The sequence below is a fragment of the Pseudophryne corroboree genome, chromosome 11 (assembly GCF_028390025.1).
Source record: "Pseudophryne corroboree isolate aPseCor3 chromosome 11, aPseCor3.hap2, whole genome shotgun sequence".
Classification (NCBI taxonomy): domain Eukaryota; kingdom Metazoa; phylum Chordata; class Amphibia; order Anura; family Myobatrachidae; genus Pseudophryne; species Pseudophryne corroboree.
The window spans coordinates 198,892,977-198,916,688 of NC_086454.1; the positions used below are offsets into that span (position 1 = coordinate 198,892,977).

The 23,712-nt window shown below is 50.0% G+C and overlaps 1 protein-coding gene across 1 annotated transcript in view; it reads left to right on the forward strand.

The window, feature by feature from the left end:
• The window catches only part of LTBP3 (latent transforming growth factor beta binding protein 3), a 282,983-nt gene that overhangs the window by 169,851 nt on the left and 89,420 nt on the right, over positions 1–23,712 (forward strand). The window contains exons 18-19 of the mRNA XM_063945201.1: positions 571–654; positions 17,620–17,748. Coding sequence (XP_063801271.1) covers positions 571–654; positions 17,620–17,748 — 213 coding nt within the window. The remainder of the gene's footprint in view (positions 1–570; positions 655–17,619; positions 17,749–23,712) is intronic.

A 23,712-nucleotide genomic window follows, 5' to 3' on the forward strand; every position in this document is an offset into this window, starting at 1 on the left:
CACCTGATTTGAGGATCTTTTCACTTACTAACCTCTTCCTTCTTGTACAGAAGGGTGTGCATGTGTGTTCTTCTCACCTGATTAGGGCTCTCTATGATGCTCCTGCCTTGAGCTTTGGAAAACAACTGAATTGCCTGAGCCAGGAGGCGGGGATATAGGGGACTGGCCCGTTGCATTCTGGGAGGCCGAACGCTTTTGATCGTTGGTGCCAATCCGCTGACGCTACCTCATATCCCAGTGTTTATCCTGTGGATAATGTGGACTTAGGAGAAATAGAGTTATCGACGGTAAGTCTACCATAACTACTTATTTTTGTTTTAAAGTGCTGTTCATTATAGTCCCACTACTAGCACTGTGTAAATATGTTGTTTACATTTATATCCTGGAGTAACTTGCTGGGGATTGCAGGTTTCAGATAACTATCATGTATACTGTATATGACAGCAACAATTCTATTATTGTTTTAATGTAATCATTTCACCTTTTAACCATGTACTATGTCCTTTATATAACCCTCTCCACACGGCTCCTGCTAATGCACTTTTTCAACCTATTTTACAATCCTCTCAGGGGAGTTCCTCTCACTCTGTCCTGATGGGGTTGGATTCATCCTTGACCTTAACATTATGAGCTATGGAATTCCCACATATCGAGGTAAGAGTTACGTTTCAGGGCATGTGCTGAACATAACCTTAATGGTTCTTTGTGCAAATAACATTTGGGCATTGGTCCAAGAAAGTACAGCAGTTTGTGCAAGTGAGATGAAGGTAGATCAGCCACGATGACAGTAGCATATTTGGTTTGTGATATTTGCTTTTCTATGACAATGCTGAATGAACGTAGACAGAGCCGGCGCTACCCGCTCAGCAAGGGTATGCAGTGCAGGGAGGCACCCAGCTGAAGAGGCGCAGCACTCTCCCTGCTCTGCTACCCTGCTGCTGTTGCGCCTGCCAAAGTGGATGACAGGTAACGGCGCTGGCAACGTGTAGTGCCGCTCCCAGTGCAAGGTCCCTCTAGCTTCCTCCCCCCTCCTCCTCCTCCCACCTCCTCCCCACAGAGAGTGCGCTGCTGCCGAATGCCTAGAGTTTTGCCAGGCGGGTAGAATTTTAGGAGCGTGGCCTAATCGCTGGAGGCTTTTGGAAGAATGAAAGAAAAAAAAAACTTTGCAGATTCCAGCGGGGTGGGGGTGTGGGGGGGCATTGAGCCCCTCAGCCAGGCCACAGGCATATCGAGTGGGTAGCGTGATCAGTGTGATCACTCTCCACCTACACGTACAGGAACAGGCAGAGGCTCCGCAGCAGCAGCCTCTCTGCCTCTGGCACTGCAGCACAGCACACTCTGCCAAGATGAGAGCTTATGCTGTTGCTGCTGCCCAGTAAGAAGGGAGGGAGGAGTGCAGTGGACCAGGGCCCCGCCAAGCCTCTTCATCAGTCCCGGGCCAGGGTAATTTGTACTTGCCCCTTCCCCTCTCGCCATCACTGCCGACATCCTCCAGAGCCGCTGCTGCTGGAGTAACGGAGCCTCCAAGAGGGTAGAGAAGGAGCAGCGCCCGAGCATGGAGTCCAAGGCAGAGTATCAATCAGAGTTATGCCTACAAAGTAATGAAGCAGAAGGTACTACATTTACAGTAGCAGGGTGGTAGGTATGACGTGGTTGGGCTATACCTGACATAATGTGTATAATGGTCTCTACCTGGCATAACATGTACAAGGTGCTCTACTGTGGCATAACGTGTATAAGCGGCTTTTATTGTGTGGTGTAACATGTATAAGAGTACTACTGTATGGTGTAATGTGACTAACGGACACTACTGTACGGTGTAATGTGAATAATGGACACTACTGTACGGTGTAATGTGAATAATGGACACTACTGTACGGTGTAATGTGAATAATGGACACTACTATGCGGTGTAATGTGACTAACGGACACTACTGTGCTTTGTAATGTGACTAACGGACACTACTGTGCGGTGTAATGTGACTAACGGACACTACTGTACGGTGTAATGTGAATAATGGACACTACTGTACGGTGTAATGTGAATAATGGACACTACTGTGCGGTGTAATGTGACTAACGGACACTACTGTGCTTTGTAATGTGACTAACGGACACTACTGTACGGTGTAATGTGAATAATGGACACTACTGTACGGTGTAATGTGAATAATGGACACTACTGTGCGGTGTAATGTGACTAACGGACACTACTGTGCTTTGTAATGTGACTAACGGACACTACTGTGCGGTGTAATGTAAATAATGGACACTACTGTGCGGTGTAATGTAAATAACGGACACTACTGTGCGGTGTAATGTGACTAATGGACACTACTGTGCGGTGTAATGTGACTAACGGACACTACTGTGTTTTGTAATGTGACTAACGGACACTACTGTGCGGTGTCATGTGACTAACGGACACTGCTGTGCGGTGTAATATAAATAACAGACATCACTGTGCAGTGTAATGTAAATTTTTACCATTCTGTGTCCACAACCCTATATTTTTGGTGCGCGCCTTCGGCCCGCACTGTCCCTGACTTGAGCACGGCTAACGCTAAAGGAAACTTTTGCCCTGAGCACCTCAATGTCTAGAACTGGCCCTGTCACCAATTTTAAAATATATTTCTCTGACGTCCTAAGTGGATGCTGGGGACTCCGTAAGGACCATGGGGAATAGCGGCTCCGCAGGAGACAGGGCACAAAAGTAAAAGCTTTAGGATCAGGTGGTGTGCACTGGCTCCTCCCCCTATGACCCTCCTCCAAGCCTCAGTTAGGTTTTTGTGCCCGGCCGAGAAGGGTGCAATCTAGGTGGCTCTCCTAAAGAGCTGCTTAGAGTAAAAGTTTTGTTAGGTTTTTTATTTTCAGTGAGTCCTGCTGGCAACAGGCTCACTGCAACGAGGGACTTAGGGGAGAAGAAGTGAACTCACCTGCGTGCAGGATGGATTGGCTTCTTAGGCTACTGGACACTAGCTCCAGAGGGACGATCACAGGTACAGCCTGGATGGGTCACCGGAGCCGCGCCGCCGACCCCCTTGCAGATGCCGAAGAGAGAAGAGGTCCAGAAACCGGCGGCTGAAGACTTCTCAGTCTTCATGAGGTAGCGCACAGCACTGCAGCTGTGCGCCATTGCTCTCGGCACACTTCACACCAACGGTCACTGAGGGTGCAGGGCGCTGGGGGGGGCGCCCTGGGCAGCAATGAAAGTACCTATGCTGGCTAAAAATACATCACATATAGCCTCTGGGGCTATATGGATGTATTTAACCCCTGCCAGGTTGTCAGAAAAACGGGAGAAGAAGCCCGCCGAAAAGGGGGCGGGGCCTATTCTCCTCAGCACACAGCGCCATTTTCCTACACAGCTCCGCTGCTAGGAAGGCTCCCAGGCTCTCCCCTGCACTGCACTACAGAAACAGGGTTAAAACAGAGAGGGGGGGCATTTTATGTGGCGATATTATTATATATTAAGATGCTATAAGGGAAAACACTTATATAAGGTTGTCCCTGTATAATTATAGCGTTTTGGTGTGTGCTGGCAAACTCTCCCTCTGTCTCCCCAAAGGGCTAGTGGGGTCCTGTCCTCTATCAGAGCATTCCCTGAGTGTGTGCTGTGTGTCGGTACGTGTGTGTCGACATGTATGAGGACGATGTTGGTGAGGAGGCGGAGCAATTGCCTGTAATGGTGATGTCACTCTCTAGGGAGTCGACACCGGAATGGATGGCTTATTTAGGGAATTACGTGATAATGTCAACACGCTGCAAGGTCGGTTGACGACATGAGACGGCCGGCAAACCAATTAGTACCTGTCCAGGCGTCTCAAACACCGTCAGGGGCTGTAAAACGCTCATTACCTCAGTCGGTCGACACAGACACAGACACGGACACTGACTCCAGTGTCGACGGTGAAGAAACAAACGTATTTTCCATTAGGGCCACACGTTACATGTTAAGGGCAATGAAGGAGGTGTTACATATTTCTGATACTACGAGTACCACAAAAAAGGGTATTATGTGGGGTGTGAAAAAACTACCTGTAGTTTTTCCTGAATCAGATAAATTAAATGAAGTGTGTGATGATGCGTGGGTTTCCCCCGATAGAAAATTATTGGCGTTATACCCTTTCCCGTCAGAAGTTAGGGCGCGTTGGGAAACACCCCCTAGCAGTGGCGTAACTACTGCCCCCGCAGTCCTCGCGGTGGCTTGGGGGCGAGGGGCTGCGGGGGCGCCACTGATTACAGCAGACTGACATGCGGACGAGCGCCCGCATGTCAGACTGCTTTCTCCTTCCCGCCGCCGCTTGTTGGAGGGACACGGACGGCACAGCGTGTGCCTCTCCTGTGTCCCTCCTGCATCATCTCCGGCGGCCGCGGGTCTAATAGGGGGAAGTGCCGTCCGTGAGCTCTAATTGGCTCACGGACGGCACTTCCCCCTATTAGACCCGCGGCCGCCGGAGATGATGCAGCAGGAGGGACACAGGAGAGGCGATCTGTGCCCTCCGTGTCCCTCCAATAAGCGGCGACGGCGGCACTGGGGGGAATATCTGGCACTGGGGGGGGGATGTCTGGCACTGGGGCATATATGGCACTGGGGGGGAGATGTCTGGCACTAGGGGGGATATCTGGCACTGGGGCATATATGGCACTGGGGGGGATATCTGGCACTGGGGGGGGGGGATGTCTGGCACTGGGGGGATATCTGGCACTGGGGGGGGGATGTCTGGCACTGGGGCATATATGGCACTGGGGGGGAGATGTCTGGCACTAGGGGGGATATCTGGCACTAAGGCATATATGGCACTGGGGGGGATATCTGGCACTGGGGGGGGGATGTCTGGCACTGGGGGGGATATCTGGCACTGGGGGGGGGGTGTCTGGCACTGGGGCATATATGGCACTGGGGGGGAGATGTCTGGCACTAGGGGGGATATCTGGCACTGGGGCATATATGGCACTGGGGGGGGATATCTGGCACTGGGGGGGGGATGTCTGGCACTGGGGGGGGATATCTGGCACTGGGGGGGGGATGTCTGGCACTGGGGCATATATGGCACTGGGGGGGGATGTCTGGCACTGGGGCATATATGGCACTGGGGGGGGGGGATGTCTGGCACTGGGGGGGATATCTGGCACTGGGGGGGGGATGTCTGGCACTGGGGCATATATGGCACTGGGGGGGAGATGTCTGGCACTAGGGGGGATATCTGGCACTGGGGCATATATGGCACTGGGGGGGATATTTGGCACTGGGGGGGGTGTCTGGCACTGGGGGGGATATCTGGCACTGGGGGGGGGATGTCTGGCACTGGGGCATATATGGCACTGGGGGGGGGATGTCTGGCACTGGGGCATATATGGCACTGGGGGGGGGTGTCTGGCACTGGGGGGGATATCTGGCACTGGGGGGGGGATGTCTGGCACTGGGGCATATATGGCACTGGGAGGGGGGGATGTCTGGCACTGGGGGGGGATGTCTGGCACTAGGGGGGATATCTGGCACTGGGGGAATATCTGGCACTGGGGGCATATGTGGCACTGGGGGGGAATATATGGCACTGGCGGCATATCTGGCACGGGGGGAATATCTGGCACTGGGGGCATATGTGGCACTGGGGGGGAATATCTGGCACTGGGGGCATATGTGGCACTGGGGGGGGGGTATATGTGCACCTGGCACATGGGGGGGGCTGTATTTGGCACCGGGGGCATGTGAGTACCTGGCACCGTGGGGGAATATCTGGCACTGGGGTCATATGTGGCACTGGGAGCACAGCCCTAGCAACAAGGACTACCTCCTAGCAACGAGCATGACACCCAGTGCATGAAACACCTGACAACGAGCATGACACCCAGTGCATGAAACACCTGGCAACGAGCATGACACCCAGTGCATGAAACCCCTGACAACGAGAAGGTAATTGAAAAGTAATTAGAAGCCTTACTGTAGGACTTAATGTGTAATGGGCATTACGGTGTGTGGCATAATGTATTACGGACATTGCGGTGTGTGTCATAATGTGTCACAGGCATTACGGTGTATGGTATACTATATCGCGGGCATTGTGATATGTGGTATAATGTCTCAGGGTCATTGCAGTGTGTGGCATAATGTATCACGGACATTGCGGTGTGTGTCATAATGTGTCAGGCATTACGGTGTGTGGTATACTATATCACGGGCATTGTGGTATGTGGTATAATGTCTCAGGGTCATTGCAGTGTGGCATAATACATAACGGGCATTGCGGTGTGTGGCATAGGGTATAACAGGCAGGGCATTGCGGTATGTGTCACAGGCATTACGGTGTATGGTATACTATATCACGGGCATTGTGGTATAATGTCTCAAGGTCATTGCGGTGTGTGTCATAATGTGTCACAGGCATTGTATGTGCTATAATGTATCAGGGGCATTGCAGTGTGTAGCATAATGTATAACGGGCATTGCGATTCCTGTCATAATGTGTCGGGGGCATTACGGTGTGTGGCATAATGTGTCACAGGCATTACGGTGTGTGGCATAATGTGTCACAGGCATTACGGTGTGTGGCATAATGTGTCGGGGGCATTATGGTGTGTGGCATAATGTGTCATGTGCATTATTGTGTGTGGAATAATGTCTAAGGGCCATTGCAGTATGTGGCATAATGTATACTGGGCATTACTATAAGGAGGAAAAATGACAAATAATGTAAGGGGCATGAATCAGGATTATTTTTCTTTCCTGTGGTGGCTAACGTCTGGGCGTGCAGGTTGCAAAACTGGGGTATAAGGTAGTCTTTTCCTGCAATACCACGCCCCTTTATGAGAAACCACGCCTATTCCAACAAAACCACGCCCCTTTTTTTGAAGCGCGCGCCTTCGGCGCGCGCATATTTATCCCTTTCTTGCTCCCAATTATGCGGCGGGGGGGGGGGCGCCAAAGAATTTTTTGGCTTGGGGGAGAAAAATTTCTAGTTACGCCACTGCCCCCTAGGGTGGATAAGGCGCTCACACGCTTATCAAAACAAGTGGCGTTACCGTCTCCAGATACGGCCGCCCTCAAGGAGCCAGCTGATAGGAGGCTGGAAAATATCCTAAAAAGTATATACACACATACTGGTGTTATACTGCGACCAGCCATCGCCTCAGCCTGGATGTGCAGCGCTGGGGTGGCTTGGTCGGATTCCCTGACTGAAAATATTGATACCCTTGACAGGGACAGTATTTTATTGACTATAGAGCATTTAAAGGATGCATTTCTATATATGCGAGATGCACAGAGGGATATTTGCACTCTGGCATCAAGAGTAAGTGCGATGTCCATGTCTGCCAGAAGATGTTTATGGACACGACAGTGGTCAGGTGATGCAGATTCCAAACGGCACATGGAAGTATTGCCGTATAAAGGGGAGGAGTTATTTGGGGTCGGTCCATCGGACCTGGTGGCCACGGCAACAGCTGGAAAATCCACCTTTTTTACCCCAAGTCACATCTCAGCAGAAAAAGACACCGTCTTTTCAGCCTCAGTCCTTTCGTCCCCATAAGGGCAAGCGGGCAGAACGCCAGTCATATCTGCCCAGGGGTAGAGGAAAGGGAAGAAGACTGCAGCAGGCAGCCCCTTCCCAGGAACAGAAGCCCTCCACCGCTTCTGCCAAGTCCTCAGCATGACGCTGGGGCCGTACAAGGGGGGGTCGTCTCAAGAGTTTCAGCACGCAGTGGGCTCACTCGCAAGTGGACCCCTGGATCCTACAAGTAGTATCCCAGGGGTACAGATTGGAAATTCGAGACGTCTCCCCCTCGCAGGTTCCTGAAGTCTGCTTTACCAACGTCTCCCTCCGACAGGGAGGCAGTATTGGAAACAATTCACAAGCTGTATTCCCAGCAGGTGATAATCAAAGTACCCCTCCTACAACAAGGAAAGGGGTATTATTCCACACTAATTGTGGTACTGAAGCCAGACGGCTCGGTGAGACCTATTCTAAATCTGAAATCTTTGAACACTTACATACAAAGGTTCAAATCAAGATGGAGTCACTCAGAGCAGTGATAGCGAACCAGGAAGAAGGGGACTATATGGTGTCCCTGGACATCAAGGATGATTACCTCCATGTCCCAATTTGCCCTTCTCACCAAGGGTACCTCAGGTTCGTGGTACAGAACTGTCACTATCAGTTTCAGACGCTGCCGTTTGGATTGTCCACGGCACCCCGGGTCTTTACCAAGGTAATGGCCGAAATGATGATTCTTCTTCAAAGAAAAGGCGTCTTAATTATCCCTTACTTGGACGATCTCCTGATAAGGGCAAGGTCCAGAGAACAGTTGGAGGTCGGAGTAGCACTATCTCAAGTAGTTCTACGACAGCACGGGTGGATTCTAAATATTCCAAAATCGCAGCTGATTCCGACGACACGTCTGCTGTTCCTAGGGATGATTCTGGACACAGTCCAGAAAAAGGTGTTTCTCCCGGAGGAGAAAGCCAGGGAGTTATCCGAGCTAGTCAGAAACCTCCTAAAACCAGGCCAAGTGTCAGTGCATCAATGCACAAGAGTCCTGGGAAAAATGGTGGCTTCTTACGAAGCGATTCCATTCGGCAGATTTCACGCAAGAATTTTTCAGTGGGATCTACTGGACGATTGGTCCGGATCGCATCTTCAGATGCATCAGCGGATAATCCTGTCTCCAAGGACAAGGGTGTCTCTTCTGTGGTGGCTGCAGAGTGCTCATCTACTAGAGGGCAGCAGATTCGGCATTCAGGACTGGGTCCTGGTGACCACGGATGCCAGCCTGAGAGGCTGGGGAGCAGTCACACAGGGAAGAAATTTCCAAGGAGTGTGGTCAAGTCTGGAGACTTCTCTCCACGTAAATATACTGGAGCTAAGGGCAATTTACAATGCTCTGAGCCTAGGAAGACCTCTGCTTCAAAGTCAACCGGTGCTGATCCAGTCGGACAACATCACGGCAGTCGCCCACGTAAACAGACAGGGCGGCACAAGAAGCAGGAGGGAAATGGCAGCAAGGATTCTTCGCGGGGCGAAAATTCATGTGATAACACTGTCAGCGGTGTTCATTCCGGGAGTGGACAACTGGGAAGCAGACTTCCTCAGCAGGCACGACCTCCACCCGGGAGAGTGGGGACTTCATCTGGAAGTCTTCCACATGATTGTGAACCGTTGGGAAAGACCAAAGGTGGACACGATGGCGTCCCGTCTGAACAAAAAACTGGACAGGTATTGCGCCAGGTCAAGAGACCCTCAGGCAATAGCTGGGACGCTCTGGTAACACCGTGGGTGTACCAGTCGGTGTATGTGTTCCCTCCTCTGCCTCTCATACCCAAGGTACTGAGAATTATAAGACGGAGAGGAGTAAGAACTATACTCGTGGCTCCGGATTGGCCAAGAAGAACTTGGTACCCGGAACTTCAGGAGATGCTCACGGAAGATCCGTGGCCTCTACCTCTAAGACGGGACCTGCTTCAGCAGGGACCGTGTCTATTCTAAGACTTACCGCGGCTGCGTTTGACGGCATGGCGGTTGAACGCCGAATTCTAAGGGAAAAAGGCATTCCGGAAGAGGTCATCCCTACCCTGGTAAAAGCCAGGAAGGAGGTGACTGCACAACATTATCACCGCATTTGGAGAAAATATGTTGCGTGGTGTGAGGCCAGGAAGGCCCCGACGGAGGAATTTCAACTGGGTCGATTCCTACATTTCCTGCAAACAGGATTGTCTATGGGCCTCAAATTAGGGTCCATTAAGGTTCAAATTTCGGCCCTGTCGATTTTCTTCCAGAAAGAATTGGCTTCAGTTCCTGAAGTCCAGATTTTTGTAAAAGGAGTACTACATATACAGCCCCCGGTTGTGCCCCCAGTGGCTCCGTGGGATCTTAATGTAGTTTTGGATTTTCTCAAATCCCATTGGTTTGAGCCACTCAAATCGGTGGATTTGAAATATCTTACATGGAAAGTAACCATGCTACTGGCCCTGGCTTCAGCCAGGAGAGTGTCAGAATTGGCGGCTTTATCGTATAAAAGCCCATATCTGATTTTCCATTCGGACAGGGCAGAACTGCGGACGCGTCCTCAGTTTCTGCCTAAGGTGGTTTCAGCGTTTCACCTGAACCAGCCTATTGTGGTGCCTGCGGCTACTAGCGATTTGGAGGATTCCAAGTTGCTGGACGCTGTCAGGGCATTGAAAATATATATTTCAAGGACGGCTGGAGTCAGAAAATCTGACTCGCTGTTTATACTGTATGCACCCAACAAGCTGGGTGCTCCTGCTTCTAAGCAGACGATTGCTCGTTGGATTTGTAGCACAATTCAACTTGCACATTCTGTGGCAGGCCTGCCACAGCCTAAATCTATCAAGGCCCATTCCACAAGGAAGGTGGGCTCATCTTGGGCGGCTGCCCGAGGGGTCTCGGCATTACAACTCTGCCGAGCAGCTACGTGGTCGGGGGAGAACACGTTTGTAAAATTCTACAAATTTGATACCCTGGCTAAAGAGGACCTGGAGTTCTCTCATTCGGTGCTGCAGAGTCATCCGCACTCTCCCGCCCGTTTGGGAGCTTTGGTATAATCCCCATGGTCCTGACGGAGTCCCAGCATCCACTAGGACGTCAGAGAAAATAAGATTTTACTTACCGATAAATCTATTTCTCGTAGTCCGTAGTGGATGCTGGGCGCCCATCCCAAGTGCGGATTGTCTGCAATACTTGTACATAGTTATTGTTACAAAAAAATCGGGTTGTTATTGTTGTGAGCCGTCTGTTCAGAGGCTCCTCCGTTTGTCATGCTGTTAACTGGGTTCAGATCACAAGTTGTACGGTGTGATTGGTGTGGCTGGTATGAGTCTTACCCGGGATTCAAAATCCTTCCTTATTGTGTACGCTCGTCCGGGCACAGTATCCTAACTGAGGCTTGGAGGAGGGTCATAGGGGGAGGAGCCAGTGCACACCACCTAGTCCTAAAGCTTTTATTTTTGTGCCCTGTCTCCTGCGGAGCCGCTAATCCCCATGGTCCTGACGGAGTCCCAGCATCCACTACGGACTACGAGAAATAGATTTATCGGTAAGTAAAATCTTATTTTCTCTAACGTCCTTGAGGATGCTGGGACTCCATAAGGACCATGGGGAATAGACTGGCTCCGCAGGACATAGGGCACTTTAAGAAAGCTTTGGACTCTGGGTTTGCACTGGCTCCTCCCTCTATGCCCCTCCTCCAGACCTAAGTTTTACACTGTGCCCAGAGCAGGATGGGTGCACTGCAGAGAGCTCTCCTGAGTTCTCTGCCTAGAAGCATTTTTGTTTGGATTTTGTTCTACTTTTTTACAGGGAGCACTGCTGGCAACAGGCTCCCTGCATCGAGGGACTGAGGAGAGAGGGGCAGACCTTCTTGTCTAAGATAGGCTCTGCTTCCTCGGCTACTGGACACCATTAGCTCCAGAGGGGGTGAACACAGGTTCTTACTGGGCGTCCACCCCCAGAGCCGCGCCGCCGTTCTCCTCACAGAGCCAGAAGAACCAAAGTCAGAAGACGTCAGGCGGCAGAAGCCTTCAGCTTCACTGAGGTAACGCACAGCACTGCAGCTGTGCATCATTGCTCCCATACACCTCACATACTCCGGTCACGGTAAGGGTGCAGGGCGCAGGGGGGGGCGCCCTGGGCAGCAATATAACACCTCTATTATGGCAAAAGACCATGTACAGGTGGGCACTGTACATGTATATAATAGAGCCCCCGTCATATTTTAGTAAGTTTGAGCGGGACAGAAGCCCGCTGCCGAGGGGGCGGGGCTTCTCCCTCAGCACTCACCAGCGCCATTTTCTCTCCACAGCACCGCTGAGAGGAAGCTCTCCGGACTCTCCCCTGCTTACATACGGTGAAGGGGTGTTTAAAAGAGAGAAGGGGGGGGGGCACATAATTGGCGGATAACATATTATACAGCGCGGCTGGGGGAAAAACATTTTGTGTTGGTCTCCAGGGTCATTGCGCTGGGGTGTGTGCTGGCAGACTCTCTCTCTGTCTCTCCAAAGGGCCTTGAAGGGGATACTGTCTTCAGAAAAGAGGTTCCCTGTGTGTGTGTGAAGTGTGTCGGTATGCATGTGTCGACATGTTTGACGAGGAAGGCTCGCTTAATGTGGAGGGGGAGTGCTTGAATGTCATGTCGCTGTCGGCAACACCGACACCGGAATGGGTGGATATGCTGAATGTCTTGAATGCAAATGTCAATCTATTGCATAAAAGGTTAGACAAGGCTGAAGCTAGGGATCAGTCAGGTAGCCAGTCCATGCCTGTCCCTGTGGCGCCAGGCCCTTCGGGGTCTCGGAAGCGCACCATATCCCAGATCGATGACACAGATACCGACACGGATACTGACTCTAGTGTCGACTATGAAGATGCAAAATTACAGCCGAGGGTGGCAAAAGGTATTCGGTACATGATTATTGCCATTAAAGAGGTTTTGCATATTACTGAGGAACCCCCTGTCCCTGACACGAGGGTACACATGTATAAAGGGAAAAAGCCTGAAGTCACCCTTCCTTCCTCATTTAAACTGAGTGAATTGTGCGAAAAGGCTTGGGAATCTCCGGATAGGAGACCACAAGTTCCCAAAAGGATTCTTATGGCGTATCCTTTTCCACAAACGGATAGGATACGATGGGAATCTTCGCCTAAAGTAGACAAGGCGCTGACACGCTTGTCCAAAAAGGTGGCACTGCCTTCTCAGGATACGGCTTCCCTCAAGGATCCTGCTGATCGCAGGCAGGAAATTACCATGAAGCACATTTACACTCATTCAGGTACTATTGTTAGACCGGCTATGGCGTCGGCCTGGGTTTGTAGTGCGGTTGTGGCATGGGCAGATTCCTTACCTACGGAGATTGACACCTTAGATAGGGATGCCATTCAAATGACCATAGAGCATACCAGAGATGCTGCCTTGTATATGAGAGATGCTCAGAGAGACATTTATTTATTAAGCTCCAGAATAAATGCTATGTCTATTTCTGCTAGGCGGCTCTTGTGGACCCGACAGTGGACGGGAGATGCCGATTCAAAGCGGCATATGGAGTCCTTGCCTTACAAAGGGGAGGAGTTGTTTGGAGACGGCCTCTCGGACCTTGTCTCTACTGCTACGGCTGGTAAGTCGAATTTCTTACCTTATGTCCCCCCGCAGCATACAAAAAAGGCACCTCATTATCAAATGCAGTCCTTTCGTTCCAATAAAAACAAAAAGGTACGGGGATCGTCCTTTGTTGCCAGAGGGAAAGGCAGGGGAAAGAAGCTGCACACAGCTAGTTCCCAAGAGCAGAAGTCCTCCCCTGCGTCTGCAAAGTCCACCGCATTACGCTGGGGCTTCCCGGGGGGAGGCAGATCTAGTGGGGGCTCGTCTTCGGTTTTTTAGCCACATCTGGGTTCACTCGCAGGTGGATCCCTGGGCATTAGAGATTGTTTCTCAAGGATACAGGCTAGAATTCGAAGACTTGCCTCCTCGCCGGTTTTTCAAGTCTGCTCTGCCGGCTTCCCCGTCAGAGAGGGAGCTAGTGTTGGCAACAATCCAAAAATTGTATATTCAACAGGTGATTGTCACAGTTCCTCATCTCCAGCAAGGAGAGGGATATTACTCAACCCTGTTTGTGGTCCCGAAACCGGACGGTTCGGTCAGACCCATTTTAAACCTAAAATCCCTGAACCTGTACTTGAAGAGGTTCAAGTTCAAAATGGAATCACTCAGGGCGGTCATCGCCAGCCTGGAGGGGGGGGATTGGATGGTGTCCCTGGACATAAAGGATGCTTACCTTCATGTTCCGGTATTCCCCCCTCATCAGGCGTTCCTGAGATTTGCAGTGCTGGACTGTCACTACCAATTTCAGACGTTGCCGTTTGGGCTTTCCACGGCCCCGAGAATTTTCACCAAGGTAATGGCGGAAATGATGGTGCTCCTGCGCAGGCAGGGAGTCACAATTATCCCATACTTGGACGATCTCCTCATAAAGGCGAGATCTCGGGAGAAGTTGCTGGACAGCGTGTCTCTGTCCATGAAGACGTTGCAGTTACACGGCTGGATTCTCAATATACCGAAGTCCCAGCTAGTCCCTACAACGCGTCTAACTTTTTTGGGCCTGATTCTAGACACAGACCAGAAAAAGGTTTTTCTTCCGGTCAAAAAGGTTCAGGAGCTCATAGCCCTGGCCAGGAACCTATTAAAACCAAAACAGGTTTCAGTGCATCATTGCACGCGGGTCCTGGGGAAGATGGTGGCTTCATGCGAGGCCATCCCTTTCGGCAGGTTCCATGCGAGGACTTTTCAATGGGACCTCTTGGACAAGTGGTCCGGGTCCCATTAACAAATGCATCGAAGGATCACCCTGTCTCCCAGGACCAGGGTATCTCTCCTGTGGTGGCTGCACAGTGCTCACCTACTAGAGGGTCGCAGGTTCGGCATTCAGGACTGGGTCCTGGTGACCACGGACGCAAGCCTCCAAGGCTGGGTAGCAGTCACACTGGGAAGAAATTTCCAAGGTCTCTGGTCAAATCTAGAGACTTGTCTCCACATCAACGTCCTGGAGTTGAGGGCCATATACAACGCCCTACGTCAAGCGGAGGAATTGCTTCGGGAAAAACCGGTTCTGATTCAGTCAGACAATGTCACGGCAGTGGCTCATATAAACCGCCAAGGCGGACCGAGGAGCAGAGTGGCCATGGCAGAAGCGACCAGGATTCTACACTGGGCGGAAGGCCATGTAAGCGCGCTATCAGCAGTGTTCATCCCGGGGGTGGATAACTGGGAGGCGGACTTCCTCAGCAGACACGACCTGCATCCGGGAGAGTGGGGTCTTCATCAAGAAGTCTTCGCACAGATCACGGGTCGGTGGGGACTTCCTCAAATAGACATGATGGCATCCCGTCTCAACAAAAAGCTAAAGCGGTATTGCGCCTGGTCAAGGGACCCTCAGGCGGTAGCGGTGGATGCTCTGGTGACACCTTGGGTGTTCAAATCGGTCTATGTGTTTCCTCCTCTTCCTCTCATACCCAAAGTGTTGAGAATAATAAGAATAAGCAGGGTCAGAACAATCCTCATTGTTCCAGATTGGCCACGGAGGACTTGGTATCCGGAGCTGCAAGAGTTGCTCACAGAAGATCCGTGGCCTCTTCCTCTAAGGCAGGACCTGCTGCGGCAGGGGCCCTGTCTGTTCCAAGACTTACCGCGGCTGCGTTTGATGGCATGGCGGTTGAACGCCGGATCCTAGCGGAAAAAGGGATTCCGGAGGAGGTCATTCCTACCCTGATCAAGGCTAGGAAAGACGTGACGTTAAAACATTTTCACCGTATATGGTGAAAATATGTTTCTTGGTGTGAGGCCAGAGCGGCTCCTATGGAGGAGTTCCATTTGGGCCGTCTACTTCACTTCCTTCAAACAGGAGTGTCCATTTTCTTTCAAAGAGAATTAGCCTCTCTTCCTGAAGTACAGACTTTTGTGAAGGGTGTGCTGCATATTCAGCCTCCCTTTGTGCCTCCGGTGGCGCCTTGGGATCTTAACGTGGTGTTACGTTTCCTCAAGTCACCTTGGTTTGAACCACTCAAAACTGTGGAGTTGAAATACCTCACGTGGAAAGTGGTCATGTTGTTGGCATTGGCTTCGGCAAGACGTGTTTCAGAATTGGCGGCTTTATCACACAAAAGCCCATACTTGGTTTTTCACGTGGATAGGGCAGAGTTGAGGACTCGTCCTCAATTTCTGCCAAAAGTGGTCTCATCTTTTCATGTGAACCAACCTATTGTCGTGCCTGTGGCTATACGGGACTTGGAGGATTCCGAGTCCCTGGATGTGGTCAGGGCTTTGAAGATTTATGTGACCAGAACGGCTAGAATCAGGAAGACTGAAGCTCTGTTTGTTCTGTATGCGGCCAACAAGGTTGGCGCTCCTGCTTCAAAGCAGACTATTGCTCGCTGGATCTGTAATACGATTCAGCAGGCGCATTCTACGGCAGGTTTGCCATTGCCTAAATCGGTTAAGGCCCATTCCACTAGGAAAGTGGGCTCTTCTTGGGCGGCTGCCCGAGGGGTCTCGGCATTGCAATTGTGCCGAGCTGCTACTTGGTCGGGTTCAAACACCTTTGCAAAGTTCTACAAGTTTGATACCCTGGCTGAGGAGGACCTCATGTTTGCTCAATTGGTGCTGCAGAGTCATCCACACTCTCCCGCCCGTTTGGGAGCTTTGGTATAATCCCCATGGTCCTTACGGAGTCCCAGCATCCTCAAGGACGTTAGAGAAAATAAGATTTTACTTACCGGTAAATCTATTTCTTGTAGTCCGTAGAGGATGCCTGGCGCCCGTCCCAAGTGCGGACTTCTTCTACAAGACTTGTATATAGTTGTTGCTTACATAAGGGTTATGTTATAGTTTATCGGTTGAACCGAGGCTATGTTGTTGTTCATACTGTTGACTGGGTAGTGTATCACAAGTTATACGGTGTGGCTGGTATGGATCTCGCCCTTAGATTTACAAAAATCCTTCCTCGTACTGTCCATCTCCTCTGGGCACAGTTTCCTTAACTGAGGTCTGGACGAGGGGCATAGAGGGAGGAGCCAGTGCACACCCAGAGTCCAAAGCTTTCTTAAAGTGCCCTATCTCCTGCGGAGCCCGTCTATTCCCCATGGTCCTTACGGAGTCCCAGCATGCTCTACGGACTACGAGAAATAGATTTACCGGTAAGTAAAATCTTATTTTTTCAAACACAGCCTATGGCATGGCAGTTAGGACCTGATTGGCTGGTACTTTTTCACTCTCCTTTTTATCACTTTCCAAGCGATGATGCATCTAGCCCTTTAAAGTGTTTCACAAAACAATAGACTAATAAAGACCAAGGGCGGGATGTATTGCCGCTCACGTTCGGCATCTGTGCGGGATGCCAGCCAAACTCAGACTTTTTTTTAAAGGGGCAATCACTTACAAGGCAAAACCATGCCCTGTAAGTGATTGCCTCTTTATAAAAAGTCTGAGTTTGGCCGGCAAACCGCACGGCCGCGGAACTCATGCAGGATTACATCTTGGCTCAAGTCTTCCTAGGATTTGATGCTGTCACATAAAGTTTATCAGGAGCAAAATGAATGTGTTCTTGTCAGTAATGGGATATCCTCAATCTGGGTAATAGACATATGGGTCCACATTTATCTTGACCTTTAATAGGATTAACTGAGACTGACCAGTCGGACTTAATCCCCTGCTGTAATGACTTAATCCCCTGCTGTATTGTTCTCTGTATTGTATCGCAGTTGAGAACAATAGATGAAGGGGTATATGCTAATAAATCATGTTGTGACTAGGCGCAGAAAACTAGTCAAGATAACCGTGGGCCCATCTGTAGGGGGGAATTCAAATGTTTGAAGAGTCGGTTTGGTGTCTGTTTTTTCCTGTCTATTAGATAGGAAAAAACAGACACCCAACTGACTTTTCAAACAACTGAATACCCCCCATAGACAGGTATAATACAGTATAAATGTTTATATCCTTAGGATGTGCACTTGTGTGTAGGTGTGTCCACTTTAATGTCAAGTGTGTTTTGTGATATCCTTTTCTTTGTTGGACTTGACAGACATGAAGTAAACGTATTAATAAAACATTTTTCTTTTACAGATATTGATGAGTGTGAGCTCTTTGGACAAGAGATCTGCAAAGAAGGAAAGTGCGTGAATACCCAGCCCAGCTATGAATGTTACTGCAAACATGGATACTATTACGATAACCGATTACTACAGTGCATGGGTAAGAAAAGACTGAGGACATGGGGTAGAGTTAAAGTAGATCATGAAGAAAGTTGTCAGAAAGAGTAATCCATCTAGTAACAGACCTCCTCTCAGTATCATACTGGTGTGTGAGTACCTACTGTAGAGTTGGAATGACCTAGACAACAGAGTTCCCCTAGAGTTTGGGCCTTACCCTTCTCTGGCTACCAAACTACCCCAAACCTACACACACAATACTCCCATACATAAACTGTGATGACAAATTATAAGCAGTCCCTCAGAAAACAAACTAACAGACATATGCACTAAATCTCCCAACTGTCTTACTTTGGTCAGACAATACTGATTTTCGGGAAGGGGGGGGGGGGAATTTTTTGCTGTCTTTTTGTGTGCGGTACAGAAAGTAGCATTTTACGCAATAAAAACATGCATACACCCTGAGCCCCATAGTAAGTCCAGACCTTAGGTTAAAAAAACAATAAAACTTTTTTTTTCTGTATTAAGGTGCTAATTCAGCTAGCCACGCAGAAGTGTGGAAATCGCTATTTGCCAATTTCCGCACTTCTGCCCATGCACGCACAGCTGTGCACTTCTGCACAAGGTCTTAAACTGCTATCATACATAATCGCAGTTTAAGAGCCGGCGGGTAGCAGTAATGGAGTGTCGATACCGCTTTTTGTAGGTGTCAACACACTGTTTAGGGGGCACAGTCCGGACCCTTTGCGGGGCAGGCTGTGGCGGCTACGTGATGTCACACTCAGCCATTGTGACCCACAGTATAGCGATGCGCTTGCATATTAGGGGACTTGCCCTGTGCTGGGTGTCCCCCTGTATGTTAGAGAAAAGGGTTGTAGTTGTGGGGGTTTTCGCACAACTACAACCCATGCTGAATCGACCCTAAGTTCTAAAAGTGGATTAATTAACAGATAAAAAACATTTAGCTTTGAAGAATTCTGAATATTTATTTATTTAACACCAGTGAATTGCAGTCACAGAGGTGGTAACTATTCTGAAGCAGTTGTAATTTCAAGGCAATGCAGATTAGTAAATAAGTTAACAGCATCAATTGATAAATAATTTATGACACAGGTAAATTTATATTCCAATAAACCTAATGATTTCTATACTACTAAAGGGACACCTCAGTCTGCCACAGGTTCCACCCTGCCACCCGATCTGTCTCCTCTCCCCTTCCTGACTGCTGATCTGCTCTCGGTCCTGACCCCCGACACTCTCCCCACCTCCTAACCACCAACACCCTTACCCCACCTTTTTATAGGGCCTCTACAACCCTTAATCTGAACCTGGGATGCCTTGAGGGCCTGTTATTCAAAAACATTTATTTCTCTGACGTCCTAGTGGATGCTGGGAACTCCGTAAGGACCATGGGGAATAGCGGGCTCCGAAGGAGACTGGGCACTCTAAGAAAGAATTAGGACTACCTGGTGTGCACTGGCTCCTCCCTCTATGCCCCTCCTCCAGACCTCAGTTAGAATCTGTGCCCGGCTCGAGCTGGATGCACACTAGGGGCTCTCCTGAGCTTCTAGAAAAGAAAGTATATTTAGGTTTTTTATTTTCAGTGAGATCTGCTGGCAACAGACTCACTGCTACGAGGGACTTAGGGGAGAGAAGCGAACCTACCTGCTTGCAGCTAGCTTGGGCTTCTAGGCTACTGGACACCATTAGCTCCAGAGGGATCGAACACAGGCCCAGCCTCGGTCGTCCGGTCCCGGAGCCGCGCCGCCGTCCCCCTTGCAGAGCCAGAAGCAAGAAGAACGTCCAGGAAATCGGCGGCTGAAGACTCCGGTCTTCATTAAGGTAGCGCACAGCACTGCAGCTGTGCGCCATTGCTCCCCATGCACACCACACACTCCGGTCACTGATGGGTGCAGGGCGCTGGGGGGGGGGCGCCCTGGGCTGCAATAAGATTACCTTACATTGGCAAAAAAATAAGAATTTACTTACCGATAATTCTATTTCTCGGAGTCCGTAGTGGATGCTGGGGTTCCTGAAAGGACCATGGGGAATAGCGGCTCCGCAGGAGACAGGGCACAAAAGTAAAGCTTTTACAGGTCAGGTGGTGTGTACTGGCTCCTCCCCCTATGACCCTCCTCCAGACTCCAGTTAGGTACTGTGCCCGGACGAGCGTACACAATAAGGGAGGATTTTGAATCCCGGGTAAGACTCATACCAGCCACACCAATCACACCGTACAACTTGTGATCTAAACCCAGTTAACAGTATGATAACAGAGGAGCCTCTGAAAGATGGCTTCCTAAACAATAACCCGAATTAGTTAACAATAACTATGTACAAGTATTGCAGATAATCCGCACTTGGGATGGGCGCCCAGCATCCACTACGGACTCCGAGAAATAGAATTATCGGTAAGTAAATTCTTATTTTCTCTATCGTCCTAAGTGGATGCTGGGGTTCCTGAAAGGACCATGGGGATTATACCAAAGCTCCCAAACGGGCGGGAGAGTGCGGATGACTCTGCAGCACCGAATGAGAGAACTCCAGGTCCTCCTTTGCCAGGGTATCAAATTTGTAAAAATTTACAAACGTGTTCTCCCCTGACCACGTAGCTGCTCGGCAGAGTTGTAATGCCGAGACCCCTCGGGCAGCCGCCCAAGATGAGCCCACCTTCCTTGCGGAATGGGCCTTAACAGATTTAGGCTGTGGCAGGCCTGCCACAGAATGTACAAGTTGAATTTTGTTACAAATCCAACGAGCAATCGACTGCTTAGAAGCAGGTGCACCCAACTTGTTGGGTGCATACAGTATAAACAGCGAGTCAGATTTTCTGACTCCAGCCGTCCTTTAAATGTATATTTTTAAGGCTCTGACAACGTCCAACAACTTGGAGTCCTTCAAGTCGTCTGTAGCCGCAGGCACTACAATAGGCTGGTTCAGGTGAAACGCTGATACCACCTTAGGGAGAAAATGCGGACGCGTCCGCAGCTCTGCCCTATGTCGAATGGAAAATTAAATAAGGGCTTTTATAAAACAAAGCCGCCAGTTCAGATACTCTCCCGGCCGAAGCCAGGGCCAGTAACATAGTCACTTTCCATGTGAGATATTTCAAATCCACATTCTTTAGTGGTTCAAACCAATTGGATTTGAGGAAATCTAAAACTACATTTAGATCCCACGGTGCCACCTTAGGCACCACAGGAGGCTGTATATGCAGTACTCCTTTGATAAAAATCTGGACCTCAGGGACTGAGGCCAATTCTTTTTGGAAGAATATTGATAGGGCCGAAATTTGAACCTTAATAGATCCCAATTTGAGACCCATAGACAATCCTGATTGCAGGAAATGTAGGAAAACGACCCAGTTGAAATTCCTCCATCGGAGCACTCCGCTGCTCGCACCACGCAACATATTTTCGCCAAATACGGCGATAATGCTTCGCGGTGACTTCCTTCCTTGCCTTTATCAAGGTAGGAATGACTTCTTCTGGAATGCCTTTTCCTTTTAGGATCTGGCATTCAAACGCCATGCCGTCAAACGCAGCCGCGGTAAGTCTTGAAAAAGACAAGGACCCTGCTGAAGCAGGTCCCTTCTCAGAAGTAGAGGCCACGGATCGTCCGTGACCATCTCTTGAAGTTCCGGGTACCAAGTCCTTCTTGGCCAATCCGGAGCCACTAGTCTTACTCCTCTTTGCCGTATAATCCTCAATACCTTTGGTATGAGAGGCAGAGGAGGAAACACATATACCGACTGGTACACCCAAGGTGTTACCAGCGCGTCCACAGCTATTGCCTGCGGATCTCTTGACCTGGCGCAATACCTGTCCAGTGTTTTGTTGAGGCGAGACGCCATCATGTCCACCATTGGTTTTACCCAACGGTTTAATAGCATGTGGAAAACTTCTGGATGAAGTCCCCACTCTCCCGGGTGAAGGTCGTGTCTGCTGAGGAAGTCTGCTTCCCAGTTGTCCACGCCCGGGATGAATACTGCTGACAGTGCTATCACGTGATTCTCCGCCCAGCGAAGGATCCTGGCAGCTTCTGCCATTGCCCTCCTGCTTCTTGTGCCGCCCTGTCTGTTTACATGGGCGACTGCCGTGATGTTGTCCGACTGGATCAACACCGGTCTTCCTTGAAGCAGAGGTTCCGCCTGGCTTAGAGCATTGTAGATTGCTCTTAGTTCCAGAATGCTTATGTGCAGAGACTTTTTCAGGCTCGACCACACTCCCTGGAAATTTCTTCCCTGTGTGACTGCTCCCCAGCCTCTCAGGCTGGCATCCGTGGTCACCAGGATCCAATCCTGCATGCCGAATCTGCGGCCCTCCAATAGATGAGCCTCCTGCAACCACCACAGAAGGGATACCCTTGTCCTCGGCGACAGGGTTATCCGCAGGTGCATCTGAAGATGCGACCCTGACCATTTGTCCAACAGATCCCTTTGCATGGAATCTGCCGAAAGGGATTGCTTCGTAAGAAGCTACCATTTTTTTTTTTTTTTTTTTCCCAGGACTCTTGTGCATTGATGTACAGACACCTTTCCTGGTTTTAGGAGGTTCCTGACCAGGTCAGATAACTCCTTGGCTTTTTCTTCGGGAAGAAAAACCTTTTTCTGAACTGTGTCCAGAATCATCCCCAGGAACAGCAGACGAGTTGTCGGCATTAATTGGGATTTTGGAATATTCAGAATCCATCCGTGCTGCTTTAGCACCTCTTGAGATAGTGCTAAACCCATCTCTAGCTGTTCTCTGGACCTTGCCCTTATTAGGAGATCGTCCAAGTATGGGATAATTAATACGCCTTTTCTTCGAAGAAGAAATATTATCTCGGCCATTACCTTTGTAAAGACCCGAGGTGCCGTGGACAAACCAAACGGCAGCGTCTGAAACTGATAGTGACAGTTTTGTACAACGAACCTGAGGTACCCCTGGTGTGAGGGGTAATTGGAACGTGGAGATACGCATCCTTGATGTCCAAGGATACCATAAAGTCCCCTTCTTCCAGGTTCGCTATCACTGCTCTGAGTGACTCCATCTTGAACTTGAACTTCTTTATGTACAGGTTCAAGGACTTCAGATTTAGAATAGGCCTTACCGAGCCATCCGGCTTCGGTACCACAAAAAGAGTGGAATAATACCCCTTCCCTTGTTGTAGAAGAGGTACCTTGACTATCACCTGCTGAGAATACAGCTTGTGAATGGCTTCCAAAACCGTCTCCCTTTCTGAGGGGGACGTTGGTAAAGCAGACTTCAGGAAACGGCGAGGTGGCTCTGTCTCTAATTTCAACCTGTACCCCTGAGATATTATCTGCAGGATCCAGGGATTTACCTGCGAGTGAGCCCACTGCGCGCTGTAATTCTTGAGACGACCGCCTACCGCCCCCGAGTCCGCTTGCGAAGCCCCAGCGTCATGCTGAGGCTTTTGTAGAAGCCGGGGAGGGCTTCTGTTCCTGGGAAGGAGCTGCCTGTTGCTGTCTCTTCCCTCGTCCTCTGCCTCGTGGCAGGTATGAATAGCCCTTTGCTCTCTTATTTTTAAAGGAACGAAAGGGCTGCGGTTGAAAGGTCGGTGCCTTTTTCTGTTGGGGAGTGACTTGAGGTAGAAAGGTGGATTTCCCGGCCGTAGCCGTGGCCACCAAATCCGATAGACCGACCCCAAATAACTCCTCTACGCATCGCCTGTCCACTGTCGTGTCCATAAAGCTCTTCTGGCCGAAATGGACATAGCACTTACCCGTGATGCCAGTGTGCAGATATCTCTCTGTGCATCACGCATATAAAGAAATGCATCCTTTATTTGTTCTAACGACAGTAAATTATTGTCCCTGTCCAGGGTATCAATATTTTCGATCAGGGACTCTGACCAAACTACCCCAGCACTGCACATCCAGGCAGTCGCAATAGCTGGTCGTAGTATAACACCTGCATGTGTGTATATACCTTTTTGGATATTTTCCATCCTCCTATCTGATGGATCTTTAAGTGCGGCCGTCTCAGGAGAGGGTAACGCCACT